Here is a 23638-nt window from a genome sequence, read left to right on the forward strand (position 1 = left end):
AATAGGACGAATCTGCATCCGAACTATTCGGTCTTGTCATGCATCAAAATCGAATTGGCTTGTTCTTGTCACCTACCCAATGCATCCACCACATTTTGGCATAATCCATCCACAACTTTTTGAGATATCATCTTTGTATATCATCTTTGGCCCTACCTCCCAATGGTGAAGAATCACTTTTAAAGTTAAAAAATTATCGTATCTGGATCCATATTCGGATCTTCACCAAAATCGAAACAATTCGTCCTTGTCACACACCCAACCAGTCCACCAAGTTTTGTCCAAATCTGTTCATAACCTTTTGAGATATTGTGGTATCTATCGTTTTTGGGCACCAGCGATGTCACAACAACAGCACCACTTTTCTCACTGCACTCAGCGCGGAGTTTCTTAAGGAGAAATTTCCTCCTCCACAAACTATGGGGATTGTCCGTGCTCTTAACCTTATAGAATAAAGGGAGATTAAGACATTTCTTGTAAACCACACAATACATATACACACCTTCATGTCATCCATCCAATCAACAATGTGCAGCATCTCCTGAAATACGCGTTGTAATGCTAGGTTGACTTCAAGGCGGTGACGTCGTGCACGCAACAGTTCCAGCAGGTAATCCCACAAACGAAGGACATTATCACGACGTGCTACCACACGGTTCACATCTTGGTAGCCTTCAGTTTCCAACTCCTTTGCTACGTCCACCACGGCCAGCACACGCTCCTCGTAAGCGGTGATGTCCGTCTCGATTGCCTCGTGTTTTTTGGTAGCAGCTTCCACAGCCGAGAGGTCAAATCCAAAATTATCCTGCAGACAGAAGGAATGTGGTTAAGAATACAGGTCCTCCTCGTTCATAAAGATGGTCAGCCATGATGATGACGACAAAAAAGTATTGAAGAGACCTGTTAACAGAAAAACCATGCACTGGGATGGGATAAAGGTCAATAGGTTTTCTGTACAACCATGAAATAATAGTCCTGTGCCAGCAAAACTCATGTTTGCCATTTGTATGTGCCAGCATCACAAATTTTCCCACTGGTGGTTGATTTGTTTCCTGTTGCCATTGGAATGTAATGTTTTGGGCTTTAAGACAATTTGACTCCCTTTCTTGTATGTATTGTAATAAATAACTTTGCAGTAATTTTCAGGCCAAAACATCACTGAAATTGTGCACATTTTAATGACATTATCTAAACTCAGTTAGAAATAAAATCAAATTGAATTGAACAGTCATGGTATCAGGAAATCATGGTAAACAATACATTTGCAAAAATTGCAAAAAGGTTTTTAACAACCCCTTATTCCCTCACATCCAACCTTATTTCCTTTTCCTACTCCCTCTCCCGCAGCCCCTCACCTTTTCCTTGCATAACATTTCCTTGGGCTCAAAATAAATCTTGCCCTTTTGAACAAATTGCAGATACACTGACTGGCCTTGTCATGGGGACACTTGATGCTGGAAGGCCTATGGGCTCGTCTCATGCACCTGACTGGCCTTAGGTACGGTTCGACAAAGTTGTCTAACTTAACCACATAATTTGAAAGTCAGATTTAACAATAAGTTGCTTGTTAACTTGAATGTGCATTTTGTCCATGTTATATGATTCATACCGTTTTATCACTTGTGTACTCTCTTCACCCTGTGTCTGTCTATTGTTGTTGCAAAGGCCAAACTTTTCTTATCTGTAATCCTTAATTATAAATGAGGTTTGTCTGTGTGTGATGGGTATCCTGCTAGATGGGTATCCTATAAATTAATGATATAAACGTAATTTACAAAATATGTATGAATGTGGGAATTAATTTTATAATTAATTTATTAGCCTCGTACATTCCCAAAGGAACACGAACACCTACTGTAATGGTGATGTGTGTCAGTGAGTGAGTGAGTGAGTCCGTACTGGTTCACTGGTTCTCCGAATCATTCGATATACCCTGGTGAGACGCTGCATTGTAAATAGTCTGTCTTTATACTCCTGTATTTGATCTTCAGGTGTTTTTCTACGATTCCCTGTTTGCTTGTCCCTCTTAGTCAGGCAAAAATAAATATTTCTTACAAATAAACCTGCACATGGCATAAAGATAAATAGGAGATTAAATATTACTTGGCTCTCACATCACTGTTCTCCTTTGCTCATATGTTCAGAGCTGAAGGTACTACAGCAGTTCCTTAAGTGTTTTAATGAATTATACCCTGTTTTACCCTGTTCCTTCCATGTCTGATCATTGGGCATGACATGAAGCATGCAGGAGTTTTGTGAATTGGACTGTAAAAGAGACATCGCCTTATTTCAAATACTTTTTGTATATTTCCATGATACAAGCAAGTCCTTCAATTCCTATGAAATGCTTCATCCATCACTTCATGTGAGATGTGAGAAACCAGTATAAGTTAGGATCACCTGACAGATGCTCATGATAAAGGCAGGAGTGATTACACTACAGAAATTATTCCAAATACAAACCTGGGAGACAAGCCGCTGGTTTTCGCTTAGCCAGGACTCGCGCATGGATGCTTTGCGATCAAAGCGCCGTGCGAGCTGCTCCAGTTTCTCTTGCCTGATTAGTTCATTGCGAAGGGCCAGTTCTCGCTCGTGTTCTGCTTTCTCAAGCCTTTCCCAAGCCTGGAACATTGTGATAAATTAGCAGTTTATCATTTTCAAAACCATCAGTGGAGCTGCAATATATGTATATCTGCAAAACAGTCTGCAAAAAACTGCCATCTCTTGTGTATCCCAAATACAATCTGGCCTAACCGGTCACATGTTAGTGGGGACTCATTAGCCAGTATATAAGCCAAAAGGCTTCAAAGTCACGAAGTGGAGGAAACAGCGACACGTTGCCCTGACGAGCCCCAATAAAGGCGAAACCAGGTCGATAGCTTCGCTTTTCATCTGCTTGGTGACAGCTTTTGACTTTGCTTTCTGGAACAGCTGGATGCCCTTTGGGGTTTGCAGTCATGACGTCATCGTGATGACATCATTGCGGCATTGGTCTAAGTTTGGAGCATTCAGTATTTCCATGTATGTATATATATATATATATGTATATATCCTCTTAACAGTACTGCAGTAAGGCAATAGACAATGCATTCCTGTAGCAGATGCTTATCGGTCAAAATTTTGCAGCAATGGCTGTAATGGGACATGATTTGTCTTGTCCTTAGAATACACAGTTAGGGGGTCTTACCATTAATATATATGTGTGTGTGTGTGTGTGTGTGTGTGTGTTTCTCAACTATTGAACAATGCATTAAACATCTATTGAACTAATAACCTTCTTAAATACAGTTAAGGCTGAGGGTCATTAAATCAACAAAACAGATATAAGCAAAAAGGATATTTTTAAAAAAAGAAAAAATGTACATCTGATAAATATGTGTCAATATTTTCTTCTCACCTTGTTAATGTCAGAGACTAGCTTGCCCTCACGGGGTGTGTACACCTTCTGGTTGTTTGCCCTCATCTTGCTCTGAATGGTAAAAAGCTGGACCTCAAGGTTTCCTTTCTCTATGAACCTGCAATATGACAGAACCAAATGTTAATGGTCAAATCTAGCATCCCTTTAATCTATCTGCACAAGAGCTTGTGTTTTGTTGAGACCATGTTGCCACATGTATGACAACAATGATGACTACAACCATCATTAAGGTGATTGTCAACACACGACGTGAATTAATCCTGTTAATGACCAAATTTAAAGATTGAATTTAGATGGCACGTTCCGTGATTGGTTGGTCACGTGCCCCTATAAACTCACACGTGTCTCAACATGCATTATTATCCAAACATGGTAGTACCTTAATTATTTATTGCCCTCCAGTGGCTTCAAATAAACCAAATTAGTAGACACATGAAAGATAGCAGGAATGCTCACGCACACCGCATAAAAAAATTAATATATAATTTATTCAAATGAGACAATAGATAAGGATGAAATCCCACATAAAAAACTAGGATTATAAAACAAAGTAAGCTGGGCAAGCCTAACCCGTTTATGAGGCCACAGGCACTCACTGTCACACACTACAAAGGAAACCACACAAGTGGGATGCGTGGACCAATCAGGTCCAGCTGATTTAAGGTCCAGCTTAAGGATTTAAGGATTTAAGGTGATTTAAGGTCCAGCTGAATCAGGTCCAGCAGCAGTTCTATTATTTAAGGTCTGGCCTCTCGATGAGGATGGATTCTCGATGATGAGGATGGATCTCTCGATGATGATGAGGTCTGGCCTCTCGATGATGGATTTAAGGTCCAGCTTAAGGATTTAAGGATTTAAGGTCCAGCTGAATCAGGTCCAGCAGCAGTTCTATTATTTAAGGTCTGGCCTCTCGATGAGGACTATATAGTCTGTGACTGGAGTCTTCAACATATATATATATATATGTATATATATATATATATATATATATATATATATATATATATATATATATATATATATATCGTTTTTAGTCCTATCTCTCATTGGTAAAGAATCACTTTTTAAAATTCTCGTATCTGGATCCATATCCAGATCTTCACCAAAATTTAATAATTTCGTCCTTGTCATACACCCAACCTGTCACCAAATTTCGTACGAATCCATCCACAACTTTTTGAGATATCTTGTTCACAGACTGACAAACAGACAGACAGGGGTGAAAACATAACCTTTAGTGGCAGAGGTTATATGTTTAATCAAAGCCAGTCTTTGACTTTCAATGTCAGACTCTCTTACAATATGAGTTCCTTTGCAAGGAACTTCAAAGCAGGAGGAGTCCATTAGGCCCATCAAAGCCTGCACTATTATTACCAACAAATGCTTGTTTGTCCGTACTCTATCATTTTTGAATGTTGAGCATAAAGCAAGGAAGTATTATGTACCACCTTTAAAGTCTTTGGTATGACTTGGACGGGGTTCAAACCACCGCCCTCCGAGGCTCTGACCATTACGCCACTGAGCCTAAATATTACTCAGTTAACATGCTGCTTTTATTTTGGTATTAAAACTAAGAGTTTAAATAGCATAAAACACAGGTACGTTTGCTTGGTATGCTCACTTGGGCGGCTTCTCCACAGTACGGTAGGTGTTGAAAGACTGCAGTTGCTGCTGAACTCCGTTAAGCGAGTTGACAAATTGCCGATTGTTCAAAAGGACGATAGTCTGTTCAATCCACTGCAGCAGGTCTGATGCCAGAGATTCATAGCGACATATCATTCCATCAGTTTCAATTGCTCTATCCAGAACCTGTGGACAACATATCAGGCAGCTGATACTGATGCTGACACATCACTAATTATTAACACAGTTTGAGAAGCATTTTTAGGTCACAATAAAAACTGTCTAACAAACAAATGATAACTTTTACCTTTATTAAAGTCATCACTTTTAGGATTACATTTATGACGACATATCAACACCTGTTATTTAAAATATATTTCACTTTTTAAACCTGAAGGTGCAAAGGATAACAGTCCTGATAATATATGAAGCACCTTGCCAATAATGTTGATCTATTGTAGACTCGCCTCTAAGCTGTCTAGCCTGGGCTCCAATCCAGACCCAGTTATAAACTGTCATCCCAGCATTTCACAGGCAGGTGATTCATCAATGTGTGTGCCATCCCACGGATGGACATTAAACTGGAAATCCCGTCTTCTGGCATTAGTTGGTGGACGTTAAAGATCCCACTGTGTCCTTCGTGAAGAATAGGTGAGCTACTGCAGGCCCCATGGCCAAATTCCAAATTCCTGCCCTCATCTTAGTCAAATGTCAGGCTTGCCCAACCGGTTCGTGAAAGACTTGGGCCAAGCTTCCTCTAGATAACCCCACAAGAACGTGGGAATAACTGACCGTTAAAGAAGGAGTTATTTCCATATCCAGTAGAAAGAAAATATAAAAACGCTTCCATGAGATTCAAAAGCAAACTGGCTATAATGTGAATACATCAAGGACAACTTCAAGCATGAAGGACAATATAAGGGAACTTCAAGCTCTGAAGAGTTCACCTTTCCAATCCGCTTTCCTTCCACTGCAAGAGCTTTCATCTTTGAGAAGTAGTGGTAGAAGGTGACCACGTAGGTGATTATAGACTTTTCATCAGGCTGGTCCACACTGATATCTGCACAACACGCAAACAAACTAATAAAGGAACACAGTTACACTTGTATGAGTGGATTTGTCAACACTTCAACACATTTTTTCCTGTTTTTGAAAGATAGCCAGACATATAGTGATGGTAAGCTATACTATCTGGAATATAGTACCCTACCTTTCAGATACAAGGCATGATGCCTGCTTTGAGAAAGTTATGTCATTTGAGTGGAAATGAAATCTGTACTCATTCCACTGACGTACATCCAAAGTTCACCTGACAATAATTACTAAGGAACCTGAAAGCAATAATTATTTGCAGCATAGCAACATAATATCTCACACCATTAAACTGTAACAAGCACAATGCAGCAATATAAAGTGCTAATTAAACACTGATGAGGAAACGAGATGAAATAAATATTATGGATACTGAGGAGAGGAAAAGAAAATGAGGAGATATTAAACTTGAAGTTAACATAACAGACGAACATTTTAAAAAGTTGTACAGTTGACATATGGAATTGTCAAATGAGATATCATGTATAAAAATATTTTTACTCTCTCCTACTCTCCCTCCCTTTCTGTTATATGCATTACCTTCGGCTGTTTTTATTAACACCACAGGGTGAGGGTTGAGCACAAAAAAAAAAAAAAAGTGGACCCCATGGGTTGAAAAAAACAAAGAAAGAAGATGGGGAAATGCAATAGTTAAATGACCTCCACAGTGCCTTCTGCTACTCATTGGGACTGACACAATCTGTCAATTTCCCGACCCGGATCTCAGTCAACAGAGCATCTTCTCTTCTAGACTTGATTATGACAAACTTCCCTGCAAATGTCTGCTGCTCTTCTTCTGCTCCAATCGGTTCATCTGACCATATTCTTGTTAAAGTGGACATCTCTCTGGCCATTCTCAGAGAGCCTCCTCAGCGTCGACGTGTCTGGCATTTCACTCAGGCCAACTGGCACGGTCTTCAAGCAGCCATCAAACTTCTGGACTGGTCTCCCATCTCTACTGCCTCTGACATCAACTAATCCTGGGAATTCTTCCAAAGTAAATTGCTCTCTTTCATGCACAGATTTATCCCATCTCGTCTTCAGTTGTCATACCCTTCCTCCCGCCCATGGTACATGGAATCTTATGGTGAGGCAGTTGCCTAGAAACAACTTGCCTTCGCCTCCTGGAAGGCAAATCGAACAAAAGGAAAATTAATTTCCTTTCACAAAGCCGGGAACAAGTGTGTCCACCCTCAGGAGAGCCAGGAAAGAATATATATCAACCCTCAAGACTGAACTTTCAAAGCTGTCTCCCTCTTCCAAATCCTGGTGGCGTCTGGTCAAATCTGTTTCTGGTGTTTGTTCCCCTTCCATCCCCTCCCTTACCTCAAATGGCTACATAGCTGACTCCGCACGTGAAAAAGCTGAATGCCTCAACTCTGTGTTTGCCTCAAAATCTTGTGTCCCAAACCCGTCCCTCTCTGTACCCACCGTACCCAGTCAAACCCGGCTGCTCCTGGACTATGTGTCCTTCTCTCCTGACAAGGTGGAGAAGTTTCTGTCAATCCTCGACTCTGATTCTGCAACTGGACTAGACGGCATCAGCCCACGGGTCCTAAAATCCTGCTCTGCCGCTCTTCCACAACCTCTCTCTGTTCTCTTCACCCGCTCTTTTGCTCAAGGTCATCTGCCATCAGCTTGGAAATCAGCCAACATCACCGCTTTACACAAAAAAGGTGCAAAAACAGATCCTTGCAACTACAGACCAATCAGCCTTCTCCCAATTATCAGCAAAGTCATGGAACCCATCATTGCTTCGGATATCAAATCATTCCTATTCTCCAATGGCTTGATCTCTGATCATCAATTTCGTTTCAGATCAGGTCACTCTACTCTGGACATGCTGCTTCTGCTGTCTCAACAATGGATGGAGGTCCTCAATGTCAAACAGGAAATTAGAGCTGTCTCCCTTGACATATCACGTGCCTTCGATACGGTCTGGCACCCCGCTTTGATCACCAAAATCTCCTCCTCCTATGGTATCCATGGAAAGCTCCATGCATGGCTTGCGGACTTCCACTCTGGTTGCAGTCAACGTGTAGCCTTGAATGGGTTTGTCTCATCTCCTCTTCCTGTTCAGGCTGGAGTTCCCCAATGCAGTGTTCTGGGCCCTCTGCTTTTTCTGGTCTTCATCAATGATCTCTCTGACTCTCTTGAAAATCCTCTCTTTCTCTTTGCTGATGACTCCACTCTCTGCCGCTCCATTCCTCATCCCGCAGATCGGAAGTCTGCAGCCTCCTCATTCTCTGCAGACCTGGACAAAATCAAAGACTGGTCAAACAAGTGGAACATGTCTTTCAATCCTAACAATTCTCACACTCTCACTATGTCTCTCCAAAAAGACCGACTGGACAACCCTCCCATCTACTTTCTGAACAATCCTCTCCAAGAAGTTCTGTCACTCGAGCTTTTGGATCTCAATATTTGCCATGATCTTTCCTGGGAAAACCACATTTCCAAGCTGGCCTCCAAAGCCAGTCGCCAACTGGGCATCCTCTGTCGTGCGAAGTCCTTCCTTGGCACATCTGAGCTCCTCACCACATACAAGGCTTTCATCCACAGCTCACTGGAATACTGTTCTCCCCTCTGGGATGGTGCTCCTGCCTCACACCAAGCTCGGCTTCACACTGTAGAAACCAAAGCTTTCGGAATCATTGGAATCTCCCGCGATGAAGCTAACTCCGAGGGCCTTTTACTCACTCACCACAGGCAGGTAGGTGGTCTTTCTGTCTTCTCCCGACTCCTATCCGGCCTAGCTCCCCCAGCTCTATCTGTGCTCTGTCCCCCAAATATTCCTACAGGTCACACAAGATCTGCCAGCAACCCTCTTCTGGTGAAATTGCCAAAATCAAAACTCTCTGCTCACCTTCACTCCTTCAATCCTCTTTACTTCCACCTCTGGAACAAACTCTCTCACTCTCATCAATTCCACTCCTCCCTCCAGGTCTTTAAAACAGCTGTTCACCACCATCTCTTGTCTTCCCCCATCCAAAACCTTGATCTCTTCTACCCCCGTTAATTCACCCCAGATCTACCTTTTTTGAAATACCGACTTCTTTCCTGGAAGTTATAGCAGTGTCCATGTGTTTTATACCTCTCCCACTCCCCCACCCCGCCTTCCCATGCCTCCTCCCCCCAAGCCCTCTCCCTTCCACAGATCTCTCGATGTCCTTGTTCTTCACTGTTGTTGTACTTGGGTGCTTCCCTCTCTCTCCCCCTCTTGTCTCCCGCTCTTGTCTCCCGCTCTTGTCTCCCGCTCCCTCTATTCTATGTTTTGTGTGTCCGTTTATTTTTTTGTGATTGATGTTAGCTCTTACACAAGCCTCCATCTTGTATACAAAAAAAAAAGTATTCACACCCCTTGACTTTTTCACATTTTGTGTTACAGCCTGAATTTAAAATGGATTAGACTGAGATTTTTTTTTGTCACTGATTTACATATAAATACCTCAAAATGTCAAAGTGGAATGTTTTATTCGAAACAAATTGATTAAAAATGAAAAGCTGAAATGTCTTGAGTCAACAGGTATTCGGCCCCTTTGTTATGACACTCCAAATTGAGGTCAGGTGCATCAAATTTCCTTTGATCATCCTTGAGATTCCTTGAGGTGGCTCTACAACTTGATTGGAGTCCACCTGTGGCCAATTCAATTGATGGAACATGATTTTGAAAGAAAGAAACCTTTCTATATAAGGCCCGACAGTTGACAGTGCATGTCAGACCAGAAATTCTACCATGAAGTCCAAATAACTGCATGTTGAACTCTGAGATAGAATTGTGAGGAGGCATAGATTTGGGGAAGGGTATAAAACAATTTGTAGAGTGTTGAAAATTTCCAACATCACAGTGAGCTCCATCATTAACAAAAGGAAAGGATATGGAACTATCCAGCCTCTTCCCAGAGCTGGCCGTCCGACCAAACTGAGCAACTGGGCAAAAAGGACCTTGGTCAGGGACGTGACGAAGAACCCAATGACCACTCAGAACTACAGAGTTCCTTGGCTGAGACGGGAGCACCAGCCGGAAAGCCAACAGTCTCTGCAGCGCTCCAGAAATCTAGGCTTTATGAGAGAGCGGCCAGACTGAAGCCACTCCTGAGAAAAAGGCACATGACAGCATGACTAAAGTTTGCAAAAAACCATGTGAAGGACTGAGAGCATGAGGCAAAAGATTCTGTGTTCTGATATGATGCGAAAATTGAACTCTTTGGCCTGAATGCAATGCACGATGTCTGGCGGAAACCGAGCACAGTTCATTGCCCATCTAACACCATACCTACCGTGAAACATAGTGTTGGCAGCATCATGCTATGGGGAGGCTTTTCAGCGGCAGGGGCTGGGAGACTTGTAAGGATAGAGGGAACAATGAATGCAGCCAAATATAGGCAAATCCTTGAGGAGAACCTGCTTCAGAGTGCAACACAACTGCAAAAAAGATTTACGTTCCAACAGGACAATGACCCTCCAGTCAAAGCAACACTGGAATGGCTTCCAAACAAGAACGTGAAAGTCATTGAGTCAGCCAGCCAAAGCCCAGACCTGACCCATTGAGAATCTGTGGGAAGACTTGAAGATTGCTGTTCACCAACACTCCCCATCCAACTTTACAGAGTTTGAGCAAATGTGCAAGGGAAAACTCCCCAAATCCAGATGTGCAAAGCTGATACAGACACACCCATGAAGACTCAAAGCTGTAATAGCTGTCAAAGGCACTTCTACAAAGTATTGACCCAGGGGGTTGAATACCAATGTAAACTAGATATTTCTCTATTTCATTTTCAATAAATATATTTTTAAAATTCTAAAAACATGTTTTCACCTTGTCATTTTGGAGTATTTTGTGCAGATCGGTGACAAAAGTTTTAAATTTAACCCATTGTAAATTCAGGCAATAACAAAACAACATGTAAAAAGTCAAGGGGTGTGAGTACTTTCTAAAGGCACTGTAGACGATCAATTCAATCTGATAGAAGTTGGGAAGACATTGCTGAGAGAGGCAATGCTGGGGAAGAAGGAGGAGGCATCGCGATTGTAACGGAAAAAATGGAGGTTAATGCAGAAAAGTTGACAAGTACGAGTAGAAGCTAGATGGGTGTTGGCAAGTAGAAGCCAGAATGAAGAGGAGGAGGGACAGAAATTGAGTGAGAAGCTGATGGGAGTATCTGCAAGCTCTGAAGAGGAAACCCAGATTCTTGGAGGCAGATTTGGCAATATTGAGGATGTGAGGCTGCCAAGAGAGATTTCTAGAGATGGTGACACTGAGCATATTAGTAAAGGAGGACTGCTGGAGTTGAGAGCTGGACAAAAGAAGAGGAGGGATGGCTGTGTTGATCATGGTGGATATAATGAGGGTTTGAGTCTTGGACTGTCTGAAGGAGACATGGTTGTGAGAGCCGAATTGGAGGATGAGATTGAGGACTGACAGAGGCAACAGTTGAGAGGCGATCAGCTGCAAATGACTGGGAGGATGTATACCGGGATTTATAACTGGTGGAGGAGTGGAGGGTGAAGTCGTCAGCATAGGAATGGACCGGGTTTTTGTAGCTGTGAGGTCAGTGATGAAAACAAGCATTCTGAGTATTGCGCTGCAATACATGTCTCCGACCGGCAGTCTGTCGTCCGGAAAACTGTTGGGGAAATTACCAAGGGTTATTCACCCACAGGTTCTGAATCGTTCCCAATCGCTAATTACCTCAGGACGGGCTCACCTGTGATTCGCACTAGGGACTTCGATTTATACACCTTGCAGACAGGTCAGCAGAAGCACGAGAAAATAAGTTGTTGATAAAGAACCTTTCGAGTCGCTAAATATCAGTAATTTATTATATTTTCCGGTTCGCGATCAATGATCGATGTGTATATATATATGTTGATCGGCTTGGCTCCGCCCCTCCGGAAAGCGCGCGCTGTGTCGCGCTTTTGACGTTAGCGAGACGAGGCTAAGGGCGTGCGGTGCGGCTTGAGGAGAACTCTCGAATAAACAAGAGATATCCATTTTTAAAATATTTTCGTTTAATTAACGATATCTGCCAAACCACGTGCCCTATCGCAAATTCTAAAAGGACATTTTAGTAGACTGACATGCTCAACAGATCTGTGAGGTTTCCCCTCGATTGGATCAAAAATTAGGGAGGAGCTCGGTTTTAAAGGTTCATTCTTAAAAACGTCATAACTCTGAAACCATGTGACACATGACGTCACATGCGTCACATGGTTTCAGAGTCACACGCACACGCATGACGCACACGCATGACGTCACACGCATGACGTTTGACTGTGACGCATGTGACGCATGCGATTCTGCCTGCAAAGTTTGGCCTCGATCTGTTTAGCCGTTGCAGAGAAAAAGGGGTTTTCGTGTTTTCACGAAAAACAATATGGCGGCCGAACCACATGACCTGACGTCATAATTACCATTAAAATATTCTACAGACCGAGTCCCCCCTACGGTGAAAATTTGATCTCAATCGGTCCTATTATTGCAGAGAAAATCTTTTTTAAAGGGAATTAAAACTTAAAATGGCACTGAGTTAAGGATCATCAGAATTATCAGAATTCCCAAAGTTCAAAGGGCCATAACTTTGTCAAAAATGATCGAAACGTCGTGAAGTTCGAACTTGACCTGTAACTTATCTTATCATGAGGAAACCATGTGCCAAGTTTGAAATCATTAGCGTTAAGCGTTTAGAAAAAAAGTCCGGAAAACTGTTCTTTGCATGACGGACTGACGGACTGATGGACTGACAGACTGACAGACGGAGTGACAGAGTGCAAACCTATAGTCCCCTCCGGTGTACACCGGTAGGAGACGAATAAGAAAGAGAGAGGGTGAGATGACAGAACCTTGAGAGATAGCACAATTAATTAATGTGGTGGTGGTCAGAGAGGGCATCATTAAAGCAGATAGAGATAGATCATACAGCGAGGAAGGTGGAAAGCCAGGAGATCTATAAAGGCTGAATACTATAAATTTGGAGCTTCGCAAGGAGCCCTTTGTACCAGACTCTGTCAAAGGCTTTGCTTATGTCCAGCACAGCAACACGACTTTCTCCAAAGTGCTTCTTTTTTTCTTCTTCTTTTTTGTATACAAGATCGAGGCTCGTAAAAGAGCTAAAAGGCTGAATACTATTACTACCTGAATACTACATGAAAAAGCTAAAAGGCTGAATCTCATATTTCGATTATCTTGTATTCTTTCTCCTTTATCTTCTCAACCCTCTTTCTGTTTTCTCTCGCCTTGTCTTCTTCAACGACCTCACCACTCCTACAATTGCTCATTCTGATTTTTCTTCATTTTCTCCTATTTCGCTTTTTCCAAAATGTCAACCAATCAACGTATAATAAATACATACATGGCCCTAACACTTACATCAAAAAACAAAAACTGTTTCATGAATATCCCCTTCCCAAACCCCCTTCTTTCCAATTCATCAATTTATACAATATTTACACAAATAGTAAATTCGAATTATGCCAAAACTACTGGCCAACCCAGCACTGCTTTTGTCTTCAAAACAACAAAATGGCATTTGACACCATAACCCACCTTCAGGGTCCAGAAGTTTTGTGAGTCCCAATGTCTGTTCAGCAACATTGAAAGCATTCTGCAGGTTGTGATGTGCATTGGATTTCTTTAATTTGTCATAATTCAGCAGGTCTGGCCTGCAAGCACATTCATTAATTCAGCCATTCATTGCCAGTAGTGCATCTGTAAATTTCCTGCAAACTTAGTTTTCTACAGCATCCATAATAGGAAATTAAATAAGCTGAATGCATGTTAAAGGCTGCACCAGAAAATATCTGTTATTTGTCTTGGCATATTTAAATATCATTTAATTTCTGAACAGCATTTCGTTTTATCAACCAGATGAACATTGCTTCAGAGAATAAAACGACTATACAACAAAAAGTTAATTTTTTTAAATCAAGAGCAATCAATTCCAAACATGCTCTTTACTTATGACCGAAATTGTAGGCAAAAAGCCATGTACTCAAACCTGGGTGCCTCATATTGGTAATGTGCTCTCATAAACGAATTATTTGATTTAGTCACCATGCAACAATGAGATGAATTACATTGGATTAATCCCATACCCTTTCTAGAGTGTTAAGGACTGCCAAAGCAGCTTACTAGTCAAGGAAACAAACTGAATGGTTGCCATTGCCTTCCTAGCAGTAGTGCTCATGGCAGGAATTTGGCCACGGTGGAAGTGACAATTGCCTTCCCTTTGTGAAAGACACCATTGAATCTTTAACGTCCAGCAGCAGCAAGACAAACACTTTGAGTAGGCAACTGTTACTGGCACTCTGGCTAAATTTCAAATGATCTCTTTCTTTGAAGAAGGGTTCACATCCGAAACCTCGTTTCACCTTCTGTCTCACGATGATTAATATACCACCCTCGATATTTGAATGAGAAAACTTGTTGGCTTCATTACTGTGGCATTTCATTAAAACAATAAAAGAGTTACTTTGGTGTATTGTGTAGCTTGGGTGTTACGAGAAAAATCATAATTGTTGTCATTGTTATTGCTACTGACATGTAGTCATCGACAAGCCAATAAGTATAACAAACATGACCGAATCAAACTAGTGAATTCCTCTATAAACACTGCAACTTTCACCAAACAATGAAAGGAATGAGAGACAAGAAACTTCGTATTTTCATGAATTCCTACAAAAATCAACTTGATTATCTGCACATTAAGGCATACATTAAACACAAAGCAAGTGATTTCTGCCAGGTGGGCTTGCATGTTTGGAACTGCTATTCGAGCACTTAGCTGAAGATGCTGGGATCCTTGATTCAAATCCCATATACTGTGTTGATTTCTCACTTGTCTCCTATGTCCTTGTAATATATGCTAAAACTTCTTCAGGAGCCTTTGATATTGTAAAAGAGTGCAACTGACCTGTGTTTGTGAATGAGTGCATTGAAAGCCAGACCATCCCGCCAACTCGTGGTGAAGTTGTGGATGTTGACATTCGAATATCTGAAAACAAGGGATATGTGATAAACGAGAAACAAGTCAGGATTATCAAAAGTTTTACGTCACTAAAGTGCATTCGAACACCAATGAGCATTTCAAGCGGTTTGCGTTGTGCTTATCAAAGCACTGTGTTTATTATTATTGGATGGACGTTTCAAACAGGCTAAGCATACAAATGGATGTGCCACAATGAGAATCTGACCATTACAGGGTTGTCTCAGACAAGTTTAACATAGTTTGAAATGCCGATTTCAAGCTGCAGAAAGATAATTAAATAAACAGGGAGAAAGAAGGCTGGCATTAAGCCTTTAGAACATTGCTCATGTAGAAACGTTGCTCTGCAGCATCTGCCCGATGCCTTTTACTTTCCCTCAGAAACAAAATAAACTGCAACGGATGCAGCTGCAGTGTAAGTCCTCTGGAACGAATTACATGAGTCAAGGAAGGGTGGATTGAAAAAAAAAACAATTTCATTCCTTGTACTTTTTGGCATTATTCTATCCTCGGGGGAAGGTCAACTTGAGCACAGAAATTCAGTAATTCTGTGAGCAGGACACTCACAGCAAGATTTCAAAACCACACCCTACCCTGCGGTTTTCATCTGGCACCACAACAGCAGAGCGTCCTTGGCAGACTTTCTTTCTCTGCTGTCCTCTGTCTCAACACTGATGTCCTGGATCTGTAAAATAACAGGTAAAACTTGCAACACAACAATAACAAATTCAACCTCACTTGCACAACCCACAAAGGCTATATACAACAACAACAACAACAACATGCATTTTAAGGCCATTTTCCCTGCTAGAGCGGGGGTTAGCCTTGCGGTCCCCATGACAATCTTCTCCATTTTGCCCTATTTTCTGCATCTCTCCTTGTTAACCCCCTTGCCCGCATTTCTTCTTCCACCATCTTTAGCCAAATCTTTCTCGGTCTTCCCCGTCCTCTACTTCCTTCTACATTAATTTCCATCACTCTTCTCAACCAGTCACTTTCATCCTTCCTCAACACATGACCAAACCATCTCAACCTGTTCCTCTTCACAGCATCAATCACAGGCAATATTCCCATCATCTTTCGCAATTCATAATTTGTCTTCCTCTCTCTCAACGATACTCCGCACATCCATCGAACCATTCGCATTTCCACCCTTTCCAGCCTTCGTTGCTGCTCTACGTTCATTACCCATGTCTCGCTCCCATAAATCATAACACTTCTCACACATACAGCATACACCTTTCCCTTCAGCTTCAGCGACACTCTCCTCCTCATCAGCACGCCACTCAGTTCCCGAAACTTCTTCCATGCACATCTCACTCGAGCAACCGTTGACGAGTCTGATCCACCTTCTCCATTCAGCATGTCTCCGAGGTAGCAAAATGTTTTCACACCTTCCAGCTTCACGCCGTCTCCAAGATCCAACTCAACATTTCCTCCATCTGCAGCTCCCTCTGTGCACACCTTACATTTGAATGTAGCTGCCACACTGGTAAATGACCCTCTCAGACCACTACATTTTAGATGAACCCACTCAGCGCACATTGTACATTGAATGGAGTTCACTCCGACACCCCTCCTGCACACGGCACACGGCCACTTCCCAGTTCTTTCCACCTCACCACATGCTTTACCACTTGCCATCACCTTCGTCTTTCCGATATTCACCTTCAGACCATTTGTCTCCATACATTCCTTCCACTTGTTCATCTTTTCCTTCAGTCCATCCATACTTTCCGCAATCAACACCAGATCATCTGCAAACAACAACTCCCACGGTAAACCCTCCTTTATGTTCTGAGCCAGCACCTCCATCACAGCTACAAATAGTAGTGGACTTAGTACCGACCCCTGATGCACTCCCACCTTCACCTCAAACTCACCACTGTTCCCGTCCTTCGTCCTTACAGCTGTGCGTGCTCTTTTGTACATTGCCATCACTACTCTGATCAACCATTCCTCCACTCCTAACTTCCTCAATGCCCATGTCACTACTTCACATGGAACCCTATCGAATGCTTTCTCCAGATCTACAAACCCAAGAAACAACTTCTTCCTCTTCTCCATATACTTCTCCTGCAACTGCCTCACAATAAAAAGCACGTCTGTCGTTCCTCTTCCTGGCATAAATCCAAACTGCATTTCGTCGATCTTCACTTTCTTCCTTATCCTCCTCTCCAAAACCCTTTCCAATACCTTCATTCCATGCTCCAATAACTTTATCGCTCGGTACGAGCCACACTCCAGAGGGTCACCTTTCCCCTTGCATAGAGGGACGAGGGTACTCAGTTCCCAATCCACTGGAATGCGGCCTTCTTTCACCACCAGATTACAGATCTCTGTCATTCTCTTCACACCCCAACTTCCTGCTGCCTTCAACATATCTCCCACAACTCCCGTCGGCCCTCCCGCTTTTCCACTCTTCATTGCTTTTATCGCTTCCTCAACTTCCTTCTCAGTTATCTTCTCTGCCGGTCATAAAACTGGGTTACTCTCTATGTTGCCATCCCATTCATTCTCTATATTCAACAGCATTTCCATATATCTTTTCCATTTTCCTTTAATTCCATCTGGGCCCACAACGATTTGTCCCACTTCATCCTTCAAGCAACTCACCCCCATCACATCACACCTCTCTTTTGCTATGTGCTTTGCAATCCTGAATACTGCTTTCTGACCCTCTTCCGAATCCAAGCGTTCTCTGAACATTTTCCTACATGCCTCCTGCGCCTTTGCTACCTCTTTCTTTGCAGCCTTCCTAGCTGCCTTATAACTTTCATGCTCTGCTGTTTCTGCTCCCGTACCCTTCGTCTTCTGCCACTCCTTGAACTTCTTCCTCTTCTCGTCAATCCTCTTTCCAACTTCATCATCCCACCACCATGTTTCCGAGTGCCTCGGTGGTCCTTTTGTCCATCCACATACCTCACCAACGGCTCCCAACAGACTAGCTTTCATTGACATCCAACCACTTTCAAGCTCAACCACATCATCCTCTACCCTACTCAGCCTCTCTTTTAATGCTTCCCTTACTGTCACCTCTTTCAACCTCCACACCTTCATTCTCGGTTGGTACTTCACCCGCCGAGCTCTCCTCGCACCTTTCACCCTTACGTCGCAGACAACCAAGTGGTGCTGTGAAACAGCCTCCTCCCCCGGGATCACCTTTGTGTCCCGGAGGTGCCCCCTATCTCGCCTACGCACCATCAGGTAGTCAACGGTTGTCGTCGACCCACCTGACGTGTATGTAACAAGCTTATTATCCTCTTTCTGGAACTGAGTATTACAAATCAACAAATCAGCTCCATCAGCAAACTCCAAAATCCTTTCACCTTCTCCATTTCTCACACCATATCCGTAACCCCCATGAACTCCCTCAAAACCATCCATACTCCTTCCCACATGTCCATTCAGGTCTCCTCCCACCACAACAACTTCCTCATCTTTCACGTTTTCCATCAGCTTCTCTATCGCACACCAGAACTTGTCCTTCTCTTCATCGCTTCGACCAACCTGCGGAGCATATCCCGAGATGACGTTCACCAAGAGCTTTCCAATCATCATTTTCACCATCATCAACCTATCACTCACTCTAGTCACACTCACCACACTGTCTACAAACTCCTCAGAAAACAGGACACCAACACCATTCACGCCCTTCGGGCACCCTTGCCACACAAACTTGTATTTCTGTCCCTGCCTACCCTTCACCATTCTCACACCACTTCCCTTCCATCTCGTCTCCTGCACACAACATATGTCCACTCTTCTTCTGACCAATACTTCCACCACTTCTCCTGATCTCCCTGTCATTGTCCCTACATTCCATGTCCCAAACCTCAGAAACCGATCTCCACTTCGGGCTGCACCCTGCCCATATGTAGTTGTAATTGTCATGGTTCTCTTTTTGAGGCAATGTTTTTTATTGCCGGATGCCCTTCCTGACGCCAACCCTCTTAGTCGTCTCTTACGACACGCAGGGATACGGTGTACCTATTCTGACCAGGGTACACACTGGGAAACGTTTAAGGCATGGAAATTCTGGGGGGGGGGGGGGAGGGGGGGTGGCGTCAGCATCACGGCTGCGGTTTAAACATATTCCAACAATATCCAAACGAGATACAGGGGGCGGGGCACAAGTCGAGACGAGGAGGAGAGCGAACAAGCACGTGTCCAGGAGGAGAGAAATAATCAATATATAATTCTTTGTCTATCCGTTTGTCCTGTTTTTAAAAACGCCGGACAAAGGGTAAGATGCCTGCGAGAGGCAGAGGGGGAGAAAAGAAAATCAAAGAAACAAGCAAATACTGTGAAGGAAAGAACTTACACTCACAAAACACCGACGGGGGAAGGGAGCCCGGAAAGACCAGGCCGCGCACGACGCGCGAATAAAAAACGACCAATCACACACAAATCTACAACAACCACAAAACCAAAACTAAACAGAAACACACAACAACATACACACAACAAAACAACCAGCGGAAACCCGACAAAGACACGAATGGGAAAACACTCAAACTTCGATGCCGTGGAGAGCTCGAAGCAAGCCTCGTCGCCCGAGGGACCGGAACCACCTACAGAGGCTATATAGCCTCCTGATAAACTTTAGGACTTTAAAGACTTTTCAAAGTGGCATGTAAGTTTTGCAGCTTGCTTGATATTTATTTCCTTTTTCAAAGAGAAAACATGTACACAGCAGGATAAATATGGTTTTCAGTCTTGGAAGATGTGACTGCTCTCTCCAAGGATGTCTGTGCATTGAACATTGTTCTTTTAACGCAATTCTGAAAAAAAAAATTTTTTACGTTTTTGAAAAAATTTATTGATTGATATTAGCTGCTGAGCAAAATAAATAATATATAAGCAATTTTGTGGAAAATGTATTGGAAAGAGATCTTTGGAAATTAATTCGACCACGATCACTGTACAGTACTGTACTATATTTACTTTGTTTTGATCTAGTTGCATTATATCACTACGCCAAATACCACGATTTCGAATTGCCTTCCATGTCATATCAAAACTTGTTAATGTTTTAATTGAGCATCTACCAAATTTTGGTTCATGCGTTCAAGACATCATTTCTTTATTTGGGAGACTGCTTTGAGGATTAACAGCATCTCACTATAAACGATTTCAGCTGTTGCAGAGCCTGCCTGCCACACTCATATGTGAGACATTAAAAAGTTGTACAAACAAGACACTCACATAACCCAATAAATATGAAAGTTTTTTGTATGGACTTTTGAATGCCCACCGTAGTTAAAGTTGTCAGACACCCGGTTGTGTGTCTGACAAGCACGATTCGATTCGATTTTGGTGAAGATCTGAATATGGATTCGGATATGAGAATTATTTAATTCTTTAAGTGATTCTTCATCATTGGGAGATAGGGCCAAAAACGATACATTGCGTGATATCTCAAAAAGTTATGGACGGATTTGGACGAAACGTGGTGGACCGGTTGTGGGTGTGACAAGAACGATTCGATTCGATTTTGGTGAAGATCTGATTGTAGATTCGGATATGAGAATTATTTAATTTTTAAGTGATTCTTCACCATTGAGTGATAGGGCTAAAATCTATACATAGAGGGATATCTCAAAAAGTTATGGATGGATTTGGACGAAACTTGTTGGACAGGTTGTGTGCGTGACAAGGAAGAATCGATTCAATTTTGGTGAAGATCCGGAACCGGCTAGTTGAATTTTTTAAGTGATTCTTCACCATTGAGTGATATGGCCAACCAGGCGGAGGTGTGCTCTCTACTGAGCACCGTTCTAGTTAACTATGTTTCACCTTCTTTTTCAAATGTAAAGCGCCTGAAATTTTTGTATGAAAAAAGAATGTTAACCATAAACCTGTATTGTTATTTTATCGAAAGATGTATCCAAAATCTCGGCTCATAGAAGAGCAAGACAAGGGAGGGGAAAGAACGAACACAAAAGAGAGAGAGGAAGGGGGGGGGGGGGGGGGAGACAGACATTTGTAAATAAGAGGGTTAGGTAGGGTTGGTGAGGGTAGAAAATATATTGGGAAAGGATGTTTGATTGGTCTGCGATGATGGTGCACCGCCTACTTGAAGCCCTGAATGGAAGAGTGGGGTTGAACAACCTCAGGAAAGAAGAGGAGCAAAAGAGTCCAAGTGTGCAGTAAGCCTGGATTTTGGGAGTTTAACCAGGAAGGGGGTACTAGAAGAATGCGTACTTTTTGGAGGAGCTGGGGGTGTGGGAAAGGGTGTGGTCGGAGGTCTAAGAGAGCATAGGGAGCTACACTGGAGGAGCGGCGATAACAGACAGCGTTCTGGAATCATAGCATATCAAGGAAATACCTGAAACCTGAGGATGATGGTCCAAATGAGTCCAAGGATGAGACGGTGATTTCCATCCACAATATCATGTGAACCCATATTTTCCAGGTGAACCTTCTGTTCTTTAAGGAACTGTAATGACTTATCAACATTTTCAAGGCAATGAATCCGCATTTTGCCCTTGGTCGGTCGAGGCTGAAGGACACAAACATGATGTTCAGCATGAAATCACAATGGTTAGGTCGGAGTCATAATATTTTATGTGTATACAAAAGCAGTCAATGCAAATAATTCCATGTGCAAAAAAAGCAATAAACAATAATTATCATTACCTAAGCTAAAATAAATTTAAATTTTTTTTTTATTTATCATCTACACATACTCTTGTACACTGATTGAATCGTGTTTACAGATTCAAGTCAATGCCGCTATTTAACAATAAATTACATCATAAGTTCATAACAGCTGGCATGTATATGCACTCTCAACATACCAGTCTCTCGCCAGAGAGTACTTCCAGCAGCTTAATAAGCATGCGACCATCACGTAGGTCCAAGTACAGGTCTGAGATGCGGCAGGAAACACGTGCCAGGTGTGAGTTCACCCATTTGGTGAAGGTTTTCTTCTGCACAATCTCACGTTCATCTGAAGAACAACAAACATCATCTCATAGTCACCTTTGGATATTGCATCATGCACATGAATGAGAAGCACAAATCAACATGGCTTCTTTATATAACATTTGTTATCAAACTACAATGCATAATGTATAAGGTTTTCAAGAAACTGCACCTATTAGAAAGTTAGTATGTTAAACCTTTTGACAATTTATTAATTTGCCTTCTCCATATTATCATAATAAAGCTTTGGTGAAAATTTGATGACAATAGCTCAAATGGTAAAAAGTTTTTATGGCCCGGACGGGGAGACAAAGACACAGACACAGACACAGACATAAACACACAGACACAGACACACAGACACACGCACACGTGATTGCAAAACCACGTCTCCTGCTGCGCAGGGGCAGACTAACTACAGACTTGGCATTTAATATGGAATATTTTTTTTTTCTTGACTTGGGTTTAATTTCTGAACTCGGTATATCAATCTGGTGAGTTTATTTTACGCTTCGGTGATTTCTTTGTTAAAAGAACCATGTCACTGATTGTCTGTAGCAGCAAGAAGTCAATAACAGGATTATATCACAGGTGGCGTGACAAAATGTACGGACAGGTACATTTGACGATTGGCTTCACAATCGTGTATATAAGGGTTGTTGCATTCTGTATTAGTGGAAAACAACTGCTGCACATCTACAAAAGTTATTGCCACTTCCCCTGGAGATGGTCCGTCAACTCGACAATGCTGTTTGTCATTTAGTGGTGGCTTTACGAAATTCCGGCATGAAACAACGTGCTATTGCTTGGCAGTATGGCATCACTCAAGGTCAGGTGTCAAAGATCCTGAAACGAAATGCTCAGAGAGGTGTCCCTACTCCAATACCGAGGCCAGGACGTCCCCGCAGAACCACAAAGAGGGATGATCGCCAGCTGCACCGGTTAATCCGCAATGGCCGTACCAAGTCAGCTAATCGGCTTAGGGGTGAGTGGCAGCAACTGACAAATGTGCCTGTATCCAGAAGGCCAGTCGACCAACGACTGATTCAAGCAGGCTATCGTGCCAGGCGTCCCCTGAGAAAGCCACGTCTGACCAGAAACACCGCCAGCGCCGATTGCAGTGGGCCAGAGAGCACCGTCAATGGCAGCCAGGACACTGGAATCACGTGATCTTCAGTGACAAGTCTAGATTTCTAGTCTATCGTCAAGATGGCCGCGTCCGAGTGCACAGACAAGTGCATGAAGCCTACAACGAAGATTGTATAGTGCCAAGAGTCCAAGCTGGAGGTGGTGGGGTGACTGTTTGGGCTGCTTTTCATCCAGGGGGCAAAACTGACCTGGTTGTTCTGAATGGAAACCTGAACCAGTTCAAGCACAGGGCCATTCTGGAAGAAACATTGCTTCCATTTGTTCGTGCAGCCTTTTGAGGAAACTTTGTCTTCCAAGATGACAATGCACGGCCTCATCGTGCTCGCTTAATCCAACACTTTCTTGCTGACCGTGGTGTAGAGCATATGGAGTGGCCTGCCATGTCCCCAGATATGAATCCGATAGAGAACTTGTGGGCAGAATTAACGCGTCAAATCGACAA

At 42.7% G+C, this 23638-nt stretch overlaps 1 protein-coding gene across 1 annotated transcript in view; it reads right to left on the reverse strand.

Annotated features, from left to right (window-relative positions):
* LOC137436478 (spectrin beta chain, non-erythrocytic 1) overlaps positions 1-23638 on the reverse strand; it is a 213486-nt gene that overhangs the window by 109103 nt on the left and 80745 nt on the right. Inside the window, exons 3-12 of the mRNA XM_068130302.2 lie at positions 21921-22072; positions 21449-21622; positions 15711-15802; positions 15046-15126; positions 13680-13795; positions 5989-6101; positions 5040-5227; positions 3398-3515; positions 2464-2622; positions 503-805 (exon numbers count right to left, since the gene is read on the reverse strand). Of these exons, the coding sequence (XP_067986403.2) occupies positions 503-805; positions 2464-2622; positions 3398-3515; positions 5040-5227; positions 5989-6101; positions 13680-13795; positions 15046-15126; positions 15711-15802; positions 21449-21622; positions 21921-22072 (1496 nt within the window). The remainder of the gene's footprint in view (positions 1-502; positions 806-2463; positions 2623-3397; positions 3516-5039; positions 5228-5988; positions 6102-13679; positions 13796-15045; positions 15127-15710; positions 15803-21448; positions 21623-21920; positions 22073-23638) is intronic.

The sequence above is a fragment of the Myxine glutinosa genome, chromosome 11, assembly GCF_964187855.1.
Source record: "Myxine glutinosa chromosome 11, kmMyxGlut1.1, whole genome shotgun sequence".
In the NCBI taxonomy this organism is placed as follows: domain Eukaryota; kingdom Metazoa; phylum Chordata; class Myxini; order Myxiniformes; family Myxinidae; genus Myxine; species Myxine glutinosa.